This window comes from Symphalangus syndactylus, chromosome 18 (assembly GCF_028878055.3).
Source record: "Symphalangus syndactylus isolate Jambi chromosome 18, NHGRI_mSymSyn1-v2.1_pri, whole genome shotgun sequence".
NCBI lineage: Eukaryota > Metazoa > Chordata > Mammalia > Primates > Hylobatidae > Symphalangus > Symphalangus syndactylus.
Window position 1 is genome coordinate 84,429,529 of NC_072440.2, and position 22,655 is coordinate 84,452,183.

The 22,655-nt window shown below is 44.4% G+C and overlaps 3 protein-coding genes across 3 annotated transcripts in view; 1 reads left to right on the top strand and 2 right to left on the bottom strand.

Moving 5' to 3' along the window:
• RBKS (ribokinase) overlaps positions 1 to 2,231 on the top strand; it is a 113,112-nt gene extending 110,881 nt beyond the window's left edge. The window contains exon 8 of the mRNA XM_055253184.2: positions 2,018 to 2,231. Within this exon, the coding sequence (XP_055109159.2) occupies positions 2,018 to 2,110 (93 nt within the window). The 3' untranslated portion in view covers positions 2,111 to 2,231. The remainder of the gene's footprint in view (positions 1 to 2,017) is intronic.
• Positions 1 to 9,392, bottom strand: part of BABAM2 (BRISC and BRCA1 A complex member 2) — a 577,548-nt gene extending 568,156 nt beyond the window's left edge. Inside the window, exons 1-2 of the mRNA XM_055253180.2 lie at positions 9,346 to 9,392; positions 8,450 to 8,468 (exon numbers count right to left, since the gene is read on the bottom strand). The gene's annotated coding sequence lies outside the window, so the exon portion shown is untranslated. The remainder of the gene's footprint in view (positions 1 to 8,449; positions 8,469 to 9,345) is intronic.
• MRPL33 (mitochondrial ribosomal protein L33) lies at positions 1,383 to 9,441 on the bottom strand. Its single transcript, XM_055253191.2, has 4 exons — positions 9,346 to 9,441; positions 8,450 to 8,468; positions 6,612 to 6,718; positions 1,383 to 1,686 (listed from the first exon to the last, which is right to left on the bottom strand). Exons 1-4 carry the CDS (start codon positions 9,365 to 9,367, stop codon positions 1,637 to 1,639), a joined length of 198 nt encoding a protein of 65 aa, XP_055109166.1. The 5' UTR covers positions 9,368 to 9,441; the 3' UTR covers positions 1,383 to 1,636.
• Positions 9,442 to 22,655: the final 13,214 nt, after the last annotated feature.

Sequence of the window (22,655 nt, forward strand, 5' to 3'; positions counted from 1 at the left end):
ATGTATCAGCAACTAATTTTTTTTTAAATGTGAACACCACAGGGGCGTGGTGGCTCACACCTGTAATCCCACCACTTTGGGAAGCGAGGCGGAAGAATTGCTTGAGCCCAACATGGCAAAACCTCATCTCTACTAAAAATACAAAAAATTAGCCAGGCATGGTGGCTACTCAGGAGGCTGAGGTGGGAGGATAACATGAGCCTGGGAGTTCAAGGCTGCAGTGAGCCATGATCACGCCACTACACTCCAGCCTGGGTGACAAAGCAGACCCTATATCAAAAAAAAAAGAAGTAACTACCACCTATGGGCCACATTCAACCAGTGGGCTGAATAAATAAGTCATTTGTTAAACCAGGTTGTTTTTTTTTTTTTAAAGCAATTCATGCATGTCACAGACCCTTTACATCAGCTTAGCTAGGATCAGGTGAAAGATTTTTCTTGTTAACTCAACACTATGTACAGTTTCAGCCTAAAAAGAGCCAAGATCTCACCTATTATTGCTTTGAACCAGTGCTTTATCAAAAGATGCCATAAAATAGCTGATTGACCATGAGGCCACAAGCCCTAAGACTCATCAACTCTCTGCCTAATTCCACTGCCAGAGAGCTGCTCTTACATTTCCCTCAGAGCCAGGTTTGGGCCATGGAGAAGGAACTTCTTATTTTGTAGTCAGGGTGGGCACTGTATCATTCTCCCACACAAATGCTTTAAATGGGGTAGGATGTGAACCAACAGATCTTAAAATGAGCAGATCCTTTTCAACCAGGAACTTGACAAAGGAGAAAACTGGACAATTTTCAAAACTTGTGGGAAACAACAGCCTGAGTGAGAAAGTATATGGCTCTGGGCAGGACAGAGGTCCGTATCTGAACATTAGGGATTGCTCCCAGAATTCCATGCTATTTAGCTGTGTGGTACCACCATGCCCCAGAAGTCTTAGCAGTGGCTTTACTGAAATACACTATACCTTCTTTTATTGTAAAAGGAAAGAAAAATCTAGGGAATAAAGGAATCCAAAGCTAACCCAGAAAATCCTAGATACTGCTTTGGTGATCTGGGTTTGAAAATATAGGACTGTGGCATTTTTCCTAATTATATAAGCACAAATCAGAAATAGAAGTTCTGATTTGTGTTACAAGGCTCCTCTTTTTGTCATTCCTGGCCCCCCTTGTCATCTCTGTTATTACATGGGAGTTTCTTCAAGATCACTCTGGAATGTTACTCTGCCTTTTCTCTGAGTACAGAGGGAGCAGGCTGGAAACTCTTACATAAGTGTTGTTATGGAAACATTTATTACATGAAACAATGGTTATTTTTTAGTAATGTGGTTGATTTTTAAAACCTCAAATAGTGGGGAAAAACATCACTAAGACACAATAGCATAGGCTATTTTAATATTTTTTATTAAGGGCTATAAAAATACCCAGAAAGATAAATAAATGTGATGCAATGATATCTGTCCTAATATGAAGAACTTTCTTTCACTGCATTGTTTTCCTTCACAATGGCCTTCAAATCACAGGAGGCAGTGATTCCATGCCATTTCCTCTTCTTTTATTACACGCTACAGGATTTCTGAATCAGTATCCCCGCCCTCAGTCTTCTCTTTATAAATCAGTCATTTTCAATCCACCATTTAAAGAGAGCGTATTTTTTTCTTTTCCATGAAGAGGACTCTTTGTTTCACTATGGAGGGAGAAAAAAAGAATTGTAGCAGAAAATTATTATAAAGTATCATCACCATTTTTATAAAAAAAATACATATCAGACCATAAGCCCTCACCTTTCTTTTACTATTCCTTGATATGAGGATGGAGCTGATTTGCAAACTCAGTTCCTCCATCCCAGGAGCCAGGGCAGACTGGAGAAAATGGCTATAGGGCCACTAGCTAATCAGCAGCATCCTTGGTATGCCACAAGTCATATTTCAACCAATGAAGAAATATTCACATTAAGAAAGAAAACTCGGGACAAAAATGGAACAATGTTTTCACTCAATTAATTTCCACTCTTGTAGGAGGTAAGCAAGGACAGACTGGGAGCTGGACTCCAGAAAGAGAGCAGCAAGAACCAAGTGGACCACGCTGTCTGGAAGAGTAATAGACACTAAACCTCTACTTCCCAGAGATGGGTTAATACACCCAAATACAGAGTTTTTAGTTTGGTACTATAATTAATATCATAACCAAAATCTCATTATTGTAAATATTAGAGTACAGTTCTCTGAAACAAAGTGCTACCGGCCTGGATGAAACACTGAAGGCTAGCTGGGCGCTGTGGCTCACACCTGTAATCCCAGCACTTTGGGAGACCGAGGTGGGCACATCACCTGAGGCTGGGAGTTCAAGACCAGCCGGGCTAACATGGAGAAACCCCATCTCTACTAGAAATACAAAATTAGCCGGGCATGGTGGTGCATGCCTGTAATCCCAGCTACTTGGGAAGCTGGGACAGGGGAATCACTTGAACCCGGGAGGCAGAGGTTGCAGTGAGCCGAGATCGCGCCATTGCACTCCAGCCTAGGCAACAAGAGTGAAACTCCATCTCAGAAAAAAAAAAAAAAAAAAAGATTGAAGACTAGATGCTGAGCAGTAAGGCTTTCATAGTTCTATAATGCCTTATGGCACTCCATTAACTTCCATCTCTCTCTCTCACACACACACACACACACACACACACACACACACACGCCCCAACCTATTTCCTCTTTGCTAAAACAAAAACAAAAAAACACCAGAAATGGAATAATCACCCAAGGAAGATCCAGGAACTTAAACAACTATAATCTAACAATTCCTCACTTGTCCCTATTATACAGACATTTTAGCTTTTTTCTTCTACAGTCAATATGGATACTCTGTATATGAGATTCCCAAGCTATCTACGATTAAGAATGAGCTTATCTAAGTAAGTCCATTCTCACCTCCACTCCTACCTTAATTCTGGTTTAGTAGGGCTAGGGTTGGACTCAAGTCTACATTTTTTAAAACTCCTCAATTGATGGGCAGTTGAATTTAAGAACCATTAACCTGTCAACAGAATTTTATCTATGATATTAATACACTGTACATAAGGGATCTTTTTAACATACTTCAAATCATGTGAAATACAAGTAGGATTGATCCTCCTAAAACTCCAAAGAGGACTACAATGCATTAATGCATTACGAGATGGTAGTAAAGAACCAAAACAGTTTCTCATCAATGTTACTACAAGAAATATTTCCCCCATGGTTTTCTACGGGGAACTAAAAACTTGGTTTAAAAAAAGGCAGGGGGTAGGGGAGTTGTCTCACTGAAAAGCAATCTGGAGACTAAGTGACCCTGACTAGGAGTAACTGATTAAGGTTAGTAGAGCAAGGCTATATTGAGTAGAATTCCTTGACTCATTCACCGCACCTATTCCTTTAACTCAAAGAATAAATATTTAAGTCCACAGAACTGTGCTAGGCAATGTAGAGTTTACAAAAGTGTAAGACTCCCTGATTTAATACATCAGTACATCATGAGGTGCCCACACAAATGGCCAGTAAACCCCAGAGGAACCTCGAAGTCAGAAAGGGACAAGAATGGTGACAGGCCTCATGGAAAGTGTCAAGTTTGGTCCCTGAAGACAGATCAGCATTTGGATTAAATGAACCAGGAATGGGCATCTGGTTTAGTAGAGGGATTGGTGGTAGGAGTCTCAGTGGGGATCCATGGCCTGACCACAGGGATAGGTCTTGATTTAAAAAAAAAAAAAAAAAAAGTTTTAGATTAATTTGGCTCCATGTAAGAGACAGAACAAGGACTTGCCCAGGAATGGTGGCTCATGCCCATAATCCCAGCACTTGGGAGACTGAGGTAGGAGGATCACTCGAGGCCAGGAGTTCCAGACCAGCCTGGGCAACATAGAAGACACTGTCTGTACAAAAAAAAAAAACCAAAAAAAAAAAAACTTTTTAAATTAGAAGGGCTAAGCACAATGGCTCAGGCCTGTAATCCCAACACTTTGGGCAGCGAAGGTGGGCGGACTGCTTGAGCTCAGGAGTTCAAGACCAGTCTGGACAACATAGTGAGACCCCATCTCTATTTTAAAAAATTAAATAAATAAACAAATAAAAGAACAGGGACTTGAGTGAGAAAGGCTGGGTTCCAACTCTGGCTCCACTATTTATCAGCTATGAATCCCTGGGAAAATTTCTCAAAATACTCTATCCTGCTTTCTTCCCTGTGGGAGAGAGAACTATCTCCCTCACAAGGTTGTTGCTAGACACATAGTGCGCAGTCAACGCTGTGAGTTGAAATGACACACTGCTACCCACAATTGTAAACATGAATTAATTTTCTGTCAAAATATTTGCTGCTTAATTCATAGAAGAATGAATCTGTCAAGTTCTCTCCCTACATCTAACCAAAATCGATTCTGCTTCAATTACAGTCTATATTGTCTTGTTTAGTCATCCAAGGAATTAAAACTGACAAGTTTTCATTCTCTTTATGATAAACCTTCAATATATTTAAGAAAGCTTAATAAGCTTATGCCTCAACCTTTAATCCTTCCTCTTCGGAAATTAGCATCTAGTTTTATACCTGGAAAAGGAATTCAAAAGGATAGGCATATGCAGCTGCTTCTTGCCACAGACTATATTATGAAATGCTCAAATAATTGGGAATTTTTTCACGTTTCCTTACCTATTTCCTTCATAAAGCAGACCAACAATCATCGTCCTCAAACTTAACAATTTACTCATCACAGTAAAACATGCTGGGAGACCTGCCAAGCTATTTGGTACCCTGGGCAATGGGGGCAGGCCCCGAGGCAAACAACTTCATCACGAACACGTGCAGGGCATTCAGCAGGTGGGCAGAAAGCCAGGCAGTCGGCTATCCCAGAACATTCTCTTCTTCAGAAAAGACAAAGTTGTGCTGTCAAAGCTAAGGCCATTCCTTATGAGAAAAGTTCTAAGCGTCTGTTTGAAATTTATATGTGAATCTTTTCTCCCACTTTGAACTATGATCAGAACTGTTTATGGCTGTATCCTTTCCCAATCTCAAAACTTCAAATCAAACTGACAATTATTAAGTTCCTAATACCTCCATACTAAGGATGAAAAGCCTAATACGTTTTTTCATACTTAAAATATCACAGAATGTTATTCAATCATCCCTTTGACTTTTCACCAGCTGACACAAAGAAATCAGAGGGAGAAAAACATACCAATCCAATTCTAAACCTTATCAATCCAACAGCAAACCTCTTCATTTTTCCACCATATGAGGAATCATCCTGAAATTCAGACTCCTTATCATCAGGTACAAACCTAGAATTCCCTTTTTACTCTGATAATGAATAAACAGAAATTTGAACACCATAAAAACAGCAAGGAATTTTATTTCTGTTAAAGGATGGAACACAAGAAACTTTAAGCTGACAACTGTGCTTCTTGGAGCCTTTAAAAAATGTCTGCTCATGTTATTATAGCCATTACCTTGTTAAGAAGCAATGGCCGGGCGCGGTGGCTCATGCCTGTAATCCCAGCACTTTGGGAGGCTGAGACAGGTGGATCACCTGAGGTCAGGAGTTCAAGACCAGCCTGGCTAACATGGTGAAACCCTATCTCTACTAAAAATATAAAAGTTAGCCGGGTGTGGTGGCACACACCTGTAGTTCCAGCTACTTGGGAGGCTGACGCAGGAGAATCACTTGAACCCAGGAGGTGGAGGTTGCAGTGAGCCGAGATTGTACCACTGCACTACAGCTTGGGCGACCGAGTGAGACTCCGGCTCAAAAACAAACAAACAAACAAAAATTAATTATAAAGAGCACAAAAATGAACAGCCAGAGCTCTAAAATTAAAAACCGCATTGCTATTTTTACATAAATCTGCACATAAAATCCAGAAACAGGATAGGTGCCCACCAACAGCAATCAGGTGCTGACGCTATTTTTGTTTGTGAGCAGATAATATGGCCTTGGGAACACTTGTCTCTTCTAGATAAATACTTCCATCTAATGAGACCATTTAAAGTTACCATATAGTACAGCATTTTAGTGGATGGCACAAAATGGAAAAATCAAATTTCCTACCCCCACTGCACTAATATATAGAAACCATATTCCTTTAACTTCTGTCAGGACCCAGAAACTAGCCACTGTCGAACAGATGATGCCAGGACACCACACCATCCCCTTCTCAAGACACTTGTCTGTTTCCAGAACACTACCACCTATTCTCTTTACATAGCTGGTTTCTCACCTTCAGGTCTCGGTTAACTATCTCCTCCCGGAGAGACCTTCCCTGATTTAGCCATCTAATGTGACTTTCCCTACTACTCCCCAACTTCATCCTACACCTCAGCATCCTGATTGTTTCTCTCATAGCACTTATAATTTGTCATTTTTTCTCCCCCTCTCAGACTAGACTAAGTGCCAAGAGTACAAGGACTTGTCTTGTGTCCTGGTGTATCCCAGCACCTGGGATGTTAAATAGCATCATAATAATCATTCAATACCTATTTACTAAATGAATGCTAGTGTCAGAGGCTAAAAAAAACTTCCAGAGATGTTCAGATGTTCAGCCTACAAAGGGGGCAATAGGCCTTGGAAGCATTAACCTCCCCAGATCTTACCAACTGGATCATAATGCAAAAGAGTCAGTTTTTCCCGCAGTCGGTTTCTCTTGGTGTTGAAGCAGAAACCTGTCCCAGCTTGGCTCACCATTCTCACCAGAATGTTTCTAAGATTAAAAAGTATGCTGTTATGTACAAGCTGACGAAATAAACTAAAATCAGTCATGGGGGGGATGGCACATTTTGAGAACTCTGTAGGGTATTAGTTGTGAGATATCACTTGGCCCTAAGAAGGTTCAGTTGTAAGACAGCCTAAGTTTTCCATGAAACAGTTTCAATGGTTCAAATCTCTAGAATTTGCTCCACTACACAGAGTTACCTCGCAATGACCTAACCAAAACAATAAGAACAATCAAGCCACATTGCGGGACTAGCCTCAGACATCCACCCTTCACGAGGAGCAGAAGTCAGGAAGGGGAAAATATCAAAGTACTGGTAACCACAGCTGGCTAGTGAGGAAATTGTAAAGATCGCTGTCTCAGAACAGCCCTCTCTTCCAGGGCATAAATGATTATATTCAGGAAGGGACAAAATAAAGAGACTAAAGCTTTTAGGTTGCTAGTATGCAAAACCTTGTGGCCCTTCATATTTCATTTAAGTTCCAGTCATCCAAAGCAGAAAGTCCATGTTTGCCTCACCAGATCTTTTAACACCTGTACTGTTTGTTATTTTTTCATGTGTCTTGTCTCCCCATGTAGACCATGTTATTTCTCATCTAATTCCAAAACAACCTGGAAGCATCCAAGACTATATTACCCATCACTGCATTGCTTTCAACATTCAGCACAGTGCTTCATAAGAGGCATACAGTATTTGTTTGTAATTAAGATAGACAATAATTATTCATTCAACACAGATCCAACAAATATTAAGCACTTACTCTGTGGAAGGCACTCTGGGAAATACAAAGCTCTATAAGTCTATGTCTATGTCCTCTAGGAGCTAACAGTACTGTATGGAAGGTGAGTTGGTACATGAAGTCAATCAGGCAAGACATATATGAAATGTGTCACAAGGGTAGAAAGAACGAGAGTCGGCATATACCTCTACAGAAACCAAAGGTAAGGGATTCCTATAGATCCTGGGGGCAGGGAATTCTGACATAAATAACTGGACTGTGGGGAAAGCTACGTGAATCACTGAAAGATACTGGGAGGGAAAGTGCTAACATACATGTTTTTCATTAACTTTAATCCAAAAGACTAGCTTTAAGGATTTTCAATGTCTTGAGTTGCAAGGAAAAGCTGCTTTAGAACTTCCCTATTTTTACCACAAAATCTTCAGTTATTGTCTACAACATTTATTTTGAAATACAAGTTTAGTAGTTCTAGTCTCTCTGGTACAGCATGGAATCTTTAATCTTGGCTATTTTTGAAATGCTTATACCATGAATGCAAAGGATTACAAAACTCATTAAAACAGACTCTATGATTTAATCAAAGCAGAGTTTGTTCTTCTGGATTCCTGTAGTGAGCTCCAGACAAATGGCCCCTGGTCCTCGATTTGAGGAAATGGAAATATGGTGGTAGTCCAAATACAGCACAGCCCAATGGTTTGTTTAGAAACAGACAGTGAGCTCACAAATCCTGGGACTAGAAAAGCAGCAAAGGTTCCTTTAAGTATTTCAATGCTCACAGAAGTAGCTCAGTTCAGCAGGAGGGAAAATATTTTTTGAAAGAGTTCATAGATAAAAAATAATCAACTAAGTAATCCACAAACCAACTCTTAGGAAATCAAGGCCCAATGCTTAATTTCATATAAGGATGTATTGGGAGCAGCTAGACTAACAAATCTAACATAAACAAGTGACATTTAAAAAAGGAAAAATCTTTACTTACTTTGACTTGCTCTTGGCAACTTTTTTGTAGACAGGAAGGGTTGGAAAAGAAAATAAAAATATAAATGTATTCTCTTTCTTATGCAAAGTTCATATAAATATCAGTAATAACCAAAAATATTTAACTTATGAAATATGCCATGAGGTGTCACTCAAGTAACTATTCCCTATCTATTAGGGATCCCCTTAGGATTTTATAGAAGGAAGGTTAAAAGACCCAATCAGACCAACACAATTCTAGATTTAATATTTTGCGTAATTTCATGACTGTTGGACCGGCTACCTTTTAAATCTTTCTAAAGTAACACCTGCTCCATTTTGTCCCTCTTCTAAGGTGCAAGTATTCGCGCTGCAGCAAGCTTCTTGTTTGACAAGTTTAACCTTTGCAAATTGCAACAACCATCACATGTGGTGAAAACCATATACTAAATCTAACTGGGAAGTCAGCCAGGGGTAAAGAAGAGCACTGACTCGGGAGCCCAAGGACTTCCTTCACTGCCCTGCCGCGTTACTCAGGCAATTCATTGCCCCTCTCGGGAGCAGGTTCCTTATTTTTAGAGTTCGAAATGGGTGGGCTACAAATTCTGAGGTCCTTCGGACATCTAGAGATTCTCCTAACACGGGCTGGAGAAAAACGCCCCACAGCCAGACTCAACAGTCCGTGAGGACGGCAATTGAATCCAGACACCGCAGACTCCCTCTCAGGAACCCACAGGTCCGCACAGGGAGGCGCGCCGCGGGGCATGCCGGACGCTGTGGTCCTGAGGCCTGGAAAAGTCCGCAGCTGCAGCTTCCCGTCCTGTTCGCACATCCCTCCCCGCATCATTCCGGGGCCCTGCCTGTCACGGCCCCCTAACCCTCGCCGTAACCCCTACCGGCACCTCCAGCCCCACTTACAGAAGACCGCGGAGAGGAACATGGTGACCACACCTGAGCAGTCTCCGTCACCGGCCAAAAGGCCCCCCAACAAACAACAACTGCTTCCGGGGCACGGGCCGGTTCCGGAAGAGGACGTCCGGCAGTCTCCCGAGGCCACGCCCCCCGCCTGGAACCTGCCCCCAGTCGTCTGGCTAGTTCCTCGGTTCCTCAGAGCGAGTGTGTTTTGCTTTTGTCGTCGTGGAGGTTGGAATCCTCATCATTCTGGAAAGGGATTTACAGCACAGGGTTCGCGCCCCGGCCCTGACTCCTATTTCTGGGTCAAGTGCTTTCAGCGTTAGGTGCTTTCCATATTTGTTTCACGAAATAATCGCAGCCACCGGCATTAGACCCACAAGAACAACTGTGTATTGTACCTCGGCCGCTCCAGCCTATCAGCCCCTCGCATATTTTCTTAAAATGTTGCCTCCCTCGACCCAACTCCCTCTCCACCTGGTTAAGCCTTACTCTCACTACTCTGAGTCCCTTCGGCATTAAGAACCCCACTTTTCCTTAATTATCCCAATCTCTAGGAGGGCAGGACCCTTTGCATCTCAAACTTCTGTATCCAAACACCTAGCACAGTTCCTGACACAGAGGCCGAATAACAGATTGAGAGCATTCACATCACGTGCCTAATATCACAGAACTACCAGGTGGCAGAGTAAGAATTTAAACCTAGATTTTATCTGACTCCAAAGACTCATGCCTTTCCCAGTAGACATTGGGACCTACCAGTTTGCAATCATTAATTTTTCATGGCTCTGTAAGGAACCTGGGCTCCTCTAACACCAAGGACCTCGTCAGTAACCTCATTTCACAACTAATAATCAGGACTTTTGAATTTTTTTCCTAATCTGTGATTTGTATCTACATATTAAGTCTTACAGATGTGAAATAAGATTTAATCGCATGGCTCACGCCTGTAATCCCAGCCCTTTGGGAGGCTGAGGCAGGCAGATCACTTGAGGTCAGGAGTTTGAGACCAGCCTGGCCAACGTCGCGGAATCCTGTCTCTACTAAAAAGATAAAAATTAGCTGAACCCGGGAGGCGGAGGTTGCAGTGAGCCCAGATAGCGCCACTGCACTCCAGCCTGGGCGACAAAGCGAGAGTCCGTCTAAAAAAAAAAAAAAAAAAAAAGGTAATAAAACTGTTTTAAAGAAAATTCAGCTCTCTGTGCTATCACAAAGAAGATGAGGAGGAAAAAAATCAGCTCTCCATACAATACAATTCAATTTTTTAAATTAAGACCGTCTTTCTCCTTAGTACCTTTAATACTTTTTTTTCCTTCTAATCATTCTTGATATTTACCTTCCCATAACCTGACTCCAGCTACTGAGTACCTTCCAGGTGCCAAAATCCTTCCTTACCTTGCATTGGCAAAAAAGAGCTTCAGATGTTCAAGAGGATAAGGTTTCTTATATGAGAAATTCCTTTAGAGGATTTATAAGAAAAGAACACAAGACTGGAAGCCAAGGAACATGATTTCTAGTCCTTGTTCTGTCCCTTAGGAAGTCACTTTAACTTTAGCCCAGCCAAATAGCAGTTCTTGAACTCCATGCCCCTGCCCCCAACTCTATTCTCCTTACTCTTCTTTATGTTTTCCTACAGCATTTACTGCCATTTAGTATTACTTGTGTACTTGTTGATTTCCCTATTGTCTTTGGCTACCAGAATGCTGGGCAACAGCGAAACCCTGTCTCTAAAAATTTTTTAATTAAAAAAAAGAACTTCAGCTTATTCCCTCACTGCTGTATCCCTGGTTCCTACAACAATGCCTGCTACATCTATTAAATATCTATTGAATGAATGAATCTGAGGTGAGAGGCACCATACAAATGTTGTCATTAATATTTATGTTTAAATGGCAAAAAAAAAACAAAACTAACTTTAAGTATTGTCGATAGTTTCAGGATCCAGGAGAATATATAAGCTTGCTTTTGAAAAGAGCCAGGTGCAGTGGGTCACTCCTGTAATCTCAGTAGTTTGGGAGGCCGAGGAGGGTAGATCACCTGAGGTCAGGAATTTGAGACCAGCCTGGCCAACATGGTGAAACCCCATCTCTACTAAAAAATAACACAATTGGCCGGGCGCGGTGGCTCACGCCTGTAATCCCAGCACTTTGGGAGGCCAAGGCGGGTGAATCACGAGGTCAGGAGATGGAGACCATCCTGGCTAACATGGTGAAACCCCATCTCTACTAAAAATACAAAAAAAAAAATTAGCCGGGCATGGTGGCGGGTGCCTGTAGTCCCAGCTACTCGGGAGGCTGAGGCAGGAGAATGGCGTGAACCCGGGAGGCGGAGCTTGCAGTGAGCCAAGAACGCGCCACTGCACTCCAGCCTGGGCGACTGAGCAAGACTCCATCTCAAAAATAAAAAATAAAAATAAATAAATTAGCCAGATGTGGGCGCCTGTAATTCCACCTACTCAGGACGCAGAGGCAGGAGAATTGCTTGAACCTGGGAGGCAGAGGTTGCATTGAGCCAAGGTAGCAGCACTGCACCCCAGCCTGGGCAACAGAGGGAGTCTCCGTGTCAAGAGAGGAGAGGGAAGAGGGGAGAGGGGAGAGGAAGAAAAGAGATAGCATATGAACTGTTTCTTGAAATTCTTGAAGGAGTAGGCTGGAGGCAGTGACTCTCTAGCCTCAGGAGTTCATGTTGCATCCACCTGTTATTTACACCTAATATAGCTGGCAGTTGGTAAGTGTTAATTAAAATGTTTATTATTATAATACAGATGTAATTCATGATTTGGGGCTTTTTTCCTTGAATTTACATAATGAGCCCTCTATGCCTTATTAGAGGAAAGTGCATAACAATTATAGCATCCTGGCAGCCCAAATGGAAAAAGTGTAGTCCTTAGAGAAGGGGCACCCTCTTTGGGAGGTGGGGGTGCTACAGGGAGGAGAAGATCAAGCTGTTTAACCTAGATTCTCAGCCCAGAGAAGCAGATAGAGGAAGAGAACATCTACTCTGGGTCAGGGCTCCACACACAGCATCTGTATTGGGTTGGTAGATACTAAGTGTATTCCCAGCACTTAGCGATGGGATTCAAACCCGAGGATCTAGAAGCTGTACGCCTCCTCCTCTGCTGTGCTGGCAGACCCCTGGCTGCCCATCGTCCAGCCCATTGTCACACCTACATCCTGCCTGACTTGTGACTGGGAAGTACAGCCACTGTTCTTGCCTACAGAATCAGTGATCCTGGCTCCCTGACCTGTCCCAGGGGCCTGGGAACATGGGCAGTGGCAGGAGAAAGACGCTACAGGAGAAAGCTGGGGCTTCCTGAAAAGAGCCGGTACCTTTACAAGCTCAGACACCACAGGCAAAAGGGACAGCTTCAAAATCAGGCCCTAAGCCTCAATGGCTTAGCATTATAGCAAAGACTACCTGAGGGAGCAAGACGAGTGAAGCGGGGGCCACCAACTGGGTTCACTCTGTGTGTAGTGGGTGTCCTCCAGTTGGCATTTAATGGCCTCTATCATCTGGCCTCACCCTCCTAATTCAGTCCCATCTCTCTTCACTGAGGCTGCTGGGTGCCAATCTCTTTAGGGATAAAGACTTTCCTGACCCTGCATTCCCCATTCCACCCCACATCTTCCCTCCACAGATTCCTCTCAGAGCATCCATTAAGCTTCCCTGCATGCCTTGGATCATAGGTCTGCCTCCTACTGTGGGACCTAAGTCCCTCAAGGACCAGGTCTTCTGAATCTCCCCCACTCGCCCAAGCAGGAAGGAGCACCTAGCAGAAGGTTGCTATCCCACTCACGTTTTTGACAAATACAGACCGAACCTTCTCTACTAAGGGACTCTGCCTTGAGTTATTCTCTCTCCCTTCAGTCCCACTTCCTCCCAGGTCCACCTGAGACAGGCAGAGTGGAAGGAACTGGGGGAAGGCACCTAAAAAAAAGGCATCTAAAAAATGCACAATGAGCATCCTCTTGGGGCTAGAGTGTGGGATGAAGTGAGGGAGGTGAGCTAGAAAGGATGCTGGGGCTAGGCAATGAAAGAACCACAGTGTTATAGCTGGGAGTCAGGCTTAGTTCTGTGGGCAGCGGGAAGGCTCAAGAGTTAAGTAATCAGATTTCTGCAGTGGCAGCACCTGAAATCAGCCATTTTCCCACTTAGTTGGGAGAGTGGTAGTGACTTTCCCATCCCACCCAAAGGCCCCCAAAGGTCCCCTTGAGAACAATAGACACTTTACTTGCTCTGCATGCTCATGCCTATTTATGTAGTTAACACATGTATTTGGTGTTTCCTTAACAATTGGCAAGTTCTTCCTTATGTATTGTCACTGAGCCTTTTTTGAAGAAGAGAGGAGGAGGGTGTTGTACACCTCTTGAGAATCTGCTGAGAGGTATGGCTTAGCTTTTCCAGAAGAAAATGCACTTATGCCCATCCACAAACAATTTTACCTGCACTTTCTGGGGGGGGCTCAACGTTGGCTGTACAATGGGATCACCTAGGGAATTTTATAAACTTTTTTTTTTGAGACAGAGTTTTACTCTGTCACTCAGGTGGGAGTACAGTGGCACATCTCAGCTCACTGTAACCTCTGCCTCCTGAGTAGCTGGGATTACAGGTACATGCCACTATGCCTGGCTAATTTTTTTTTTTTTTTTTTTTTGGTAATTTTAGTAGAGACGGAGTTTCACCATGTTGGCCAGGCTGGTCTCAAACTCCTGACGTCAAGTGATCTCCCTGCTTCGGCCTCCCAAAGTGCTGGGATTACAGGCACGCATCACCACACCCAGCTCATTTTTGTATTTTTTAGTAGAGATGGGGGTTTTGCCATGTTGTCCAGGCTAGTCTCAAACTCCTGACCTCAAGTGATCCACCCACCTCAGCCTCCCAAAGTGCTGGGATTATAGGCATGAGCCAGTGCACCCAGCCATAAACTCTTTATGCCTGTTTCTTACCCCCAGAGTTTCTGATTTAATTTATCTGGTTGCAGGCCAAGTGCAGCAGCTCACGCCTCTAATCCCAGCACTTTGGGAGGCTGAAGTGGGAGGATCTCTAGAGGCCAGGTATTCAAGAGCAGCCTGGGCAATATAGTGAGACCCCGCCTCTATTTTTGTTAAAAAATAATAATAATAATCAAAATAATTTATCTGAGTGTAGTCTGGACTTTGGGTTTTCTAAACTCCCCAGGAGATGCTAACGTATGCCAAGATTGTAAAATACTGGGATTCACGGACAGGTTAAACCCCCTGTCAAACACTCTTAAGTTCCAGGTGTGCTCAATTCACTCCACTTGGTGAGCAGCACCTATCTGGGTAGGGAGGGGAGAGGACAAAGTGGCCAGTTTGAAAGAATGAGGAAGTCTTGAAGTTGTAAGCCCAGAGAGGAGGTGTTCACATACATTCCAGAAAGCTGTAGAACCCACCAAAAGAAGAGGTTCTGAAACTTCCCAAAGCAGGAAACTTAATTGCCTTCCTGAAAGATGAATGGAAGTCCAGCAGACAACACCCTTCCCACCCACATACCTCACCTGCCCCAAGAAGAGCCGCAAACAGCAGCAAAAGGCTGACAGCATCAGTCTTTGGGGGAGAGTCAACCAGTTAAACGTGTGGCTTGATTGGTCAGTGACAGGGGTGGGGAGAGGATGGCATTTGTGGGAGTCCAGCACCTGTGAGGGTGTGGAGCTTTAGAGGTAATGGGCTGAAACTGTCGGCTGGAGGAGGAAAAGGTTTGTGTCTTGGTCAAGGAGAGGCATTCCTGCGGTGGATGGGAGCGGGGCTGCAAGGCCGCCGTGCAGAGAAGAACTGCGCATGCGCCGGAGGCCGCCGCGGATTGCCAGCCACGTGATACTGGGCAAGCCCCCGCCTCAGTTTCTGATCTGGGACTTGTGTGGTAACTTCGGAGGAGCCCACAATCTCAGATGATGATGGTCAGATCATCCCTAAGGCTTTTTCCTTTGCGATGTCACAGGAACCTGGGAGGATTTTGGTCCTCCTAAAACTCTGATATTTTCAAACCTGATACCCGTAAGAATCACCTGGGATGCCCATGGCCAGATAACATGATTCCAGATAACCACACCTAGGAGAATGGGGGCGGCTAGGGGCACTCTATAACGCTCACCGGTGCTCCTGATGTTCCGTGTGCCTTGAGAGTCATTGTTCTAGATCACTGTTCTCAGCACCTGGGGATCGAGTTGAAGGGCAGACTCTGAGCCAGTGGGTCTGAAGTGAGGCCTGAGATTCTGCACTTCTAACAAGCTCTCTGATGCTGCTAGCTGTACATCCTGACTACTAAAGTGTAATCCAGGCCAGGCATGGTGGCTCACGCCTGTAATCCCAGCACTTTGGGAGGTCGAGACGGGTGGATTACTTGAGGTCAGGAGTTGAAGACCAGCCTAGCCAACATAGTGAAACCATGTCTCTACTAAAAATACAAAAATTAGCCGGACGTGGTGGCATGCGCCGGTACTCCCAGCTACTCGGGAGGCTGAGGCAGGAGAATCACTTGAACCCAGGAGCCCAAGGCTACAGTGAGCCAAGATTGCACCACTGCACTCCAGGCCCTGCAACAGAGCCAGATTCCATCCCCAAAATAAAGTAAAGTGTAATCCAGGCAGCATTGCTAGCAGCAACACTATATTATTTGGAAGCTTGTTAGGAATGTCGAATTTCAGGTCCCACCCCAGACCTACTGAATGAGAATCTGCTTTTTTTTTTTCCAGACAGGGTCTCACTCTGTCACCCAAACTGCAGTGCAGTGGTGCAATCTTGACTCACTGCAGCCTTGAACTCCTGTGCTCAGGCAATCCTCCTGTCTCAGCCTCCCTAGTGCCTGGGACCACAGGCGTTTGCCACCATGACCAGCTAATTTTTGTATTCTTTGTAGAGATGGGCTCTTGCTATATTGCCCAGGCTGGTCTCCAACTCCTAGGGGCTCAAGCAGTCCTCCCACCTTGGCCTCCCAAAGTGATGGAATTACAGGCATGAGTCACTGTCCCCAGCCAGAATCTGCATTTTAACAAGATCCCCAGGTGATTTGTATTCACATTAAAGTTTGAGAAACATCGTTATGGAAGAAGTGACTTATGATCGGAGAACCAAGACTGAAACTTGGGAATGAGAGAAAAAGATTCAGTTCCTTAAAATGGAGTAGAATTTAAAGAAGGGCAGACATCTTTTTTTTTTTTTTCTTGAGATGGAGTCTTGCTCTGTTGCCAGGCTGAAGTGCAGTGGTGCAATCTCAGCTCACTGCAACCTCCACCTCCCAGGTTCAAGCGAACCTGAGGCGATTCCCATGCCTCAGCCTCCCAAGTAGCTGGGACTACAGATGCACACCACCACACACGCCCGGCTAATTTTGTTTTCTTTTTTTCTTTTTGAGACGGATTTTCACTCTTGTTGCCCAGGCTGGAGTGCAATGGCACGATGTCGGCTCACCACAACCTCCGCCTCCCAGGTTCAAGCAATTGTCCTGTCTCAGCCTCCCAAGTAGCTGTGATTACAGGCATGCGCCACCACACCTGGCTAATTTTGTATTTTTAGCAAAGACGGGCTTTCACCATGTTGGTCAGGCTGTTCTCAAACTCCCGACCTCAGGTGATCCGCCCGCCTCAGCCTCCTGAAGTGCTGGGATTACAGGCGTGAGCCCCTGCAGCTGGCAATTTTTTGTATTTTAGTAGAGATGAGATTTCACCACATTGGTCAAGATGGTCTCGATCTCCTGACCTCATGATCCACCTGCCTCAGCCTCCCGAAGTGCTGGGATTACAGGCGTGAGCCACTGCACCTGGCCAGGCAGCTATCTTTATCTCTTTTAGTTAGTGCTCTATTTGTAGGCCTAGTACAGTGTCTGAGCTCAATAAATATTTCTCAAATGAATGGACAAGGTAAGAGTCCAGTTTCTGGAGCCAGAGCATGAGGCCAGCCTGGGGCTGGCCACTACCATGACGTGATGCTAACTACTAGGGCAAAGGTCTTTCTAGCCCCCCTGTCCAAGACAAGATTGGTCCTGATGCTGGCACAGAACAGAACTCATGGCCATGTGAGGCAGTAGTGTGTTAAGTTGTCTCATGTGTGAATATTAAAAGGCTGCAGAGAAATGTAGCCAAGAAGATACACTGGCCTCTCAGTAAGGTCTTCTAAGGACCAGGGGCTGAGCCAACCAGTGGGGAGGCAGGTGGCCAGAGATGCCTCAGGCCCAGAAATAACTCACGTGGTCTATAAGAGTGATCCCATGAGCTGCTTCAAACATGGTTTATAATGGGTAGAATTTAATTCACCCAGCATCAATTCTAGTACTCCACTCTTCCCTCCATTCAAAATAGATGTCAGTAAGCCCTATCCCAGGGTCAAAGGCAACCAGTGTGTATCTTGTGGGTTCAGTCCAAATTCCATGTGCTATAAGTAGGTTGGGCAAATGTTAGATACCACAAAGAACAAACAGTGTTTGTTATTAACTAGCCTTAGAGGAATTGATTATTATTCCTAAGCCTCAGGGGTGCCAGTCTAGGAAAGAAAAAAAATCTGTTTGTTTTTCCTATATGTAGCATTAGCCAGACTTGCTGAGTAGCCCTGAGAGTAGAAGTTAGAATTTCAGCCAAAATATATCCATTTTCATCATACCCTAGGAAAAAATTGGGCTGAAGATTTCCGACATTCTTCACATTGCCAGGCCCTCTTTCCTAATAATTATTTTAAATTCACTGTGAACATGACAGAGTGCTTCTTAAGGCAGTGTTGTTTTTCTCATCAGGCAATTTCACTTGCTTGATTCTCACAGTGAACTGAGTGAATAGTAATCGTGCATTCCCAAGGATGCATCTACTTCTGCCTTGGGCTGGATCCTATGTTTAAGGAAAAATGACCACATTCAGAGCCACACCAGCCATGGCAAAGTTCCCAAGAATTATTATTTCAGAGGAGTAGTAATTTTCCATTACTCTTTCCTCTGCACTGATGCTGATCCTCAACCTCATTTCTTTTTTCTTTTTTCTTTCTTTTTTTTTTGAGAGGGAGTCTCACTGTGTCACCCAGGCTGGAGTGCAGTGGCACGATCTCAGCTCACTGCAACCTCCACCTCCCAGATTCAAGCGATTCTCCTGCCTCAGCCTCCTGAGTAGCTAGGACTACAGGTGTGTGCCACCATGCCCGGCTAATTTTTTGTATTTTTAGTAGAGATGGGGTTTCCCCATGCTGGCCAGGCTGGTCTCGAACTCCTGACCTCAAGCAATCCACCCACCTCAGCCTCCCAAAGTGCTGGGATTACAGGTGTGAGTCACTGCGCCTGGCGCCTCAACCTCATTTCTGTCTCAGAGAGCCTGTCCCGGAAAGGGATGATCCTGTGAGTGCCTCTGCAGCTTCTCCAGGGACTTTGAAAGATGGTTCCTGCCCAGTGTGCACTTCCCCCAAAGATGCCAGCTGCATGTGAATAGGGAACAAGAATCTGACATTGTACTCACTGGCTGTTGGATACGTGATTTAAACTCCTTGTACTCAACGTTCCTGCTATAGAGAGTACAAATGTCCTCTAGCACCTCTGTTGGCTTGTGTAAGGGAACAGCTAATTAACTTTCTCGGTTGCTTTGGAATGGCACTCAATGGCAATAATAATCATGCACGTTCTTAGGTTTTTTGTTTGTTTGTTTTTTGTTTTTGTTTTTGAGACAGAGTTTCACTCTTGTTGCCCAGGCTGGAGTGCAATGGTGTGATCTTGGCTCACTGCAACCTCTGCCTCCTGGGTTCAAGAGATTCTCCTGCCTCAGCCTCCTGAGTAGCCGGAATTACAGGCGTCCATCACCACGCCTGGCTAAATTTTTTTATTTTTAGTAGAGACGGGGTTTCACCATGTTGGCTAGGCTGGTCTCGAACCCCTGACCTCAGGTGATCCACCCGCCTCGGCCTCCCAGGGTGCTGGGATTACAAGCATGAGCCACCGCGCCTGGCCACGTTCTTAGTCTTTTAAGTCCATTTTCAAATGGATCTGTGTCTCTTTTTGTTGACCTAGAGAGACAGCGAGTTGTCATGTTCACAAGAATGACCTAACTTGAGCTTCTGTGGTTTGGGATCCTGCCTGCCTGTATTTCACCCTGTTTTGCCTCCAAGGCAGGAGCCAGGTCTCATAGCCAAGAGATTGTGGTTAGTTTCCTGGCCTCCAATCCGAGGTGGGGACACACCTGCACCCCTGAGGGAGGGAGAGCCTGTGGAGGGTCCATGAGGCCAGGGCTGAGTCACTCAGCAGGAGACATGTCAAAAGGCATTAGAACATCAGTTTGGCATTTAAGGAGCAAGAACCCACACAAAAATTCTTCTGTATGTTAACAATCTAGTCCATTTTCAAACTAAATCCAAGAAAGAAATTAAAGTTTGGTGTCCCTGACATTGGGACTTTTTCTTCATGTGAAATCAGGCCCAAAAGAAACCTCAGCTTTACCCACATATCCAGTGGAGGTGAAGGCCCCCCATCTGATAAGACTGCACCCCACCGGCCTCTGCTTCCTACACTTCACAGTCCTGTTCTAGGAACATGAGAATTCAGAAAACTCCACTGTAAGTCATCTTCTTAGGGGTTTCTACCCAAATCCATTTCCTCTATCAGGAAATTACTTGAAATGTAAGTTGAATAAGCCTGAGCCTTCTTCCTCCCTTATGAAGGTTCATCTTGTTTGGCGTCCTATTCAAAAGAAACGTAAGTTGAACTCCAAATGCCCTGAAAACAATGTAAGTCTTTACTAAGCATCTTGGAAAGGTAGCCATTTTTCTTACTCCAAGTCCACTCAACAACTGCACCCAGCCCATTATCCACCCAGAAAGTAGCTTTATGCCCTTTCCTATGTAAATTAATTAGCCTGTTAGATTTCTGTCATTATATCATCCTAGTCATTACTTTTTTTTTTTTTTTTTTGAGACATAGTCTCGCTCTGTTGTCCAGGATGAAGTGCAGTGGCGCAATCTCAGGCTCACTGCAACCTCCATCTCCCAAGTTCAAACGATTCTCCTGCCTCAGCCTCCCGAGTAGCTGGGATTACAGGTATGTGCCACCACATCTGACTAATTTTTTTATTTTTCATAGAGACAAGGTTGCATCATGTTGGACAGGCTGGTCTGGAAGTCCCGACCTCAAGTGATCCGCCCGTCTCGGCCTCCCAAAGTTCTGGGATAACAGGCATAAGCCACTGCGCCTGGCCCTAGCCATTACTTTAATTCAGCCACAAGGAACGGGGAGCCAAGAAGTTCAAAATCCTCCCATCAGAAGGCTGGAAAGAGAAGAAAGGCTGTATTTACTCAGGCTTCAGGGTCTGGGTCTTTGTCACAGTTTCGTGAGGGCTTCTATCCCAGAAATGAGAACAGGGAAGTGAAAACAAAAGGATGTCTATAGGTTTATTAGTGCCAAGGGACCATCTCCCTTTTCAAGATGGCAGCCTCCTGAACAATCTGGGTCCCAGCATGGCTGCCCTGATCCCCAGCTGCAGGTGGAAGGTCAGCAGTGCTATCGTCAGGGTGACACCCGCCATAGGGTCCTGGGACAACTTTACCCAAAAAGGAATAATCACACCAATCTGCATATATGTGTCTCTTTGTGAAGCAAGAACTTTTGAAGAATTCAGATGCAGCAAGAAGAGGAAATCTGGGTTCTCATCAAGTATGATATTCATCCCAGTGGGCCATTTGAAATGAAGGAGGCAAAGTCTTTCAAAAGATGTCTTCTATGATTTGGAATAATTGGGTCCAGTTTAATTTGGTGCATGGCGAAGTTAAAGAGCTACGTGATTGCTTCAAGTGTGTTTTGCAGTTCCCAGAGCCACTAATTAGCTCTATGACTTAAAGGTTAATGAGATAAAACATCTATAAATCAAGTTGATGGCTGATGCAAGAAGAATGCCCCCAACTCCTGCTCTACCACGCTAACACTATAATCTCATTTTTTCAGGCTGTCCATTTGATTCAATTTGATTATGCATGAATATATACAAACAAATGTGTAATTAGAAGATTCATACTTAAATTATAAACCACCTTGCCTAGGCTCCTTTCTAAATGTGGTTATTCAAAACCAATAAGAAAATAAGTCAATCGTTCATTATTAACAGAATTAATCATATCAGAATTAACCAACTAGGTGAAAGGTTTAGGTGTGTGCCTTCCCACAAAGCAAAAATCTATATGTTGCATTCAAAATGTATGTTCCTTAAAACAAATTTCAGAAAACAAAATTATGGGCTGGGCACAGTGGCTCACGCCTATAATCTCAGCACTTTGGGAGGCCAAGGTGGGCGGATCACTTGAGGTCAGGAGTTTAAGACCAGCCTGGCCAGCATGGTGAAACCTCATCTCTACGAAAAATACCAAAACTAGCCGGGCATGGTGGCACATGCCTTTAATCCCAGCTGCTCGAGAGGCTGTGGCAGGAGAATTACTTGAACCCAGGAGGCAGAGGTTGCAGTGAGTCAAGATGGCACCACAGCACTCCAGCCTGGGCAACAGAGCAAGACTCCATCTCAAAATAAATTTAAAAAAAAGAAAAAAAGAAAATTATGGTGATTGGTTTGTTTGTTTGAGACAAGGTCCCACTCTGCTGTCCAGGCTGGAGTGCAGTGGTGCCATCTTGGCTCACTGCAGCCTTGAACTCCTGGGCTCAAGCAATCCTCCTATCTCAGCCTCCCAAGGAGCTGGGACTGCAGGCATGTGCCAGCACACCCAGCTAATTTTTAAAAAATTTTTTGTAGAGACAGGGCCTAACTATGTTGCCCAGACTGGTCTCGAACTCCTGGGCTCAAGTGATCCTCCCAGCTTGGCCTCCCACAGTGTTAAAATTACAGCTGTGAGCCACACCGCGCCCGATCATAGGTCTTATTTACTGAAATTATGGGGGAATTTGGAGTTTAGAGAATATTCTAGCGAACCTTTTGTATTTTTAAGGATTCTATCCCCCTAAATTCTCTATTTGTGTATGTGAAGTTTTCAGCTGGTTATGAGCACAGGCTCCAAAGTCAGGGAAACCAGCTCAATACCATGGCTCTATCACTTACTAGCTCTGTGTCCTTGGACAAGTTGTTTTTGTTTTGTTTTGTTTTGTTCTGTTCTGTTCTATTCTGCTTTGTTTTGAGATGGAGTCTCGCTCTGTCACCAGGCTGGAGTACAGTGGCACAATCCCGGCTCACTGCAACCTCCACCTCCCTGATTCAAGCAATTCTCCTGCCTCAGCCTCCCGAGTAGCTGGGATTATAGGTGCATGCCACCACACCCGGCTAATTTTTGTATTTTTAGTAGAGATGAGGTTTTCCCATGTTGACCAGGCTGGTCTCCGTCTCTTGACCTCATGATCTGCCG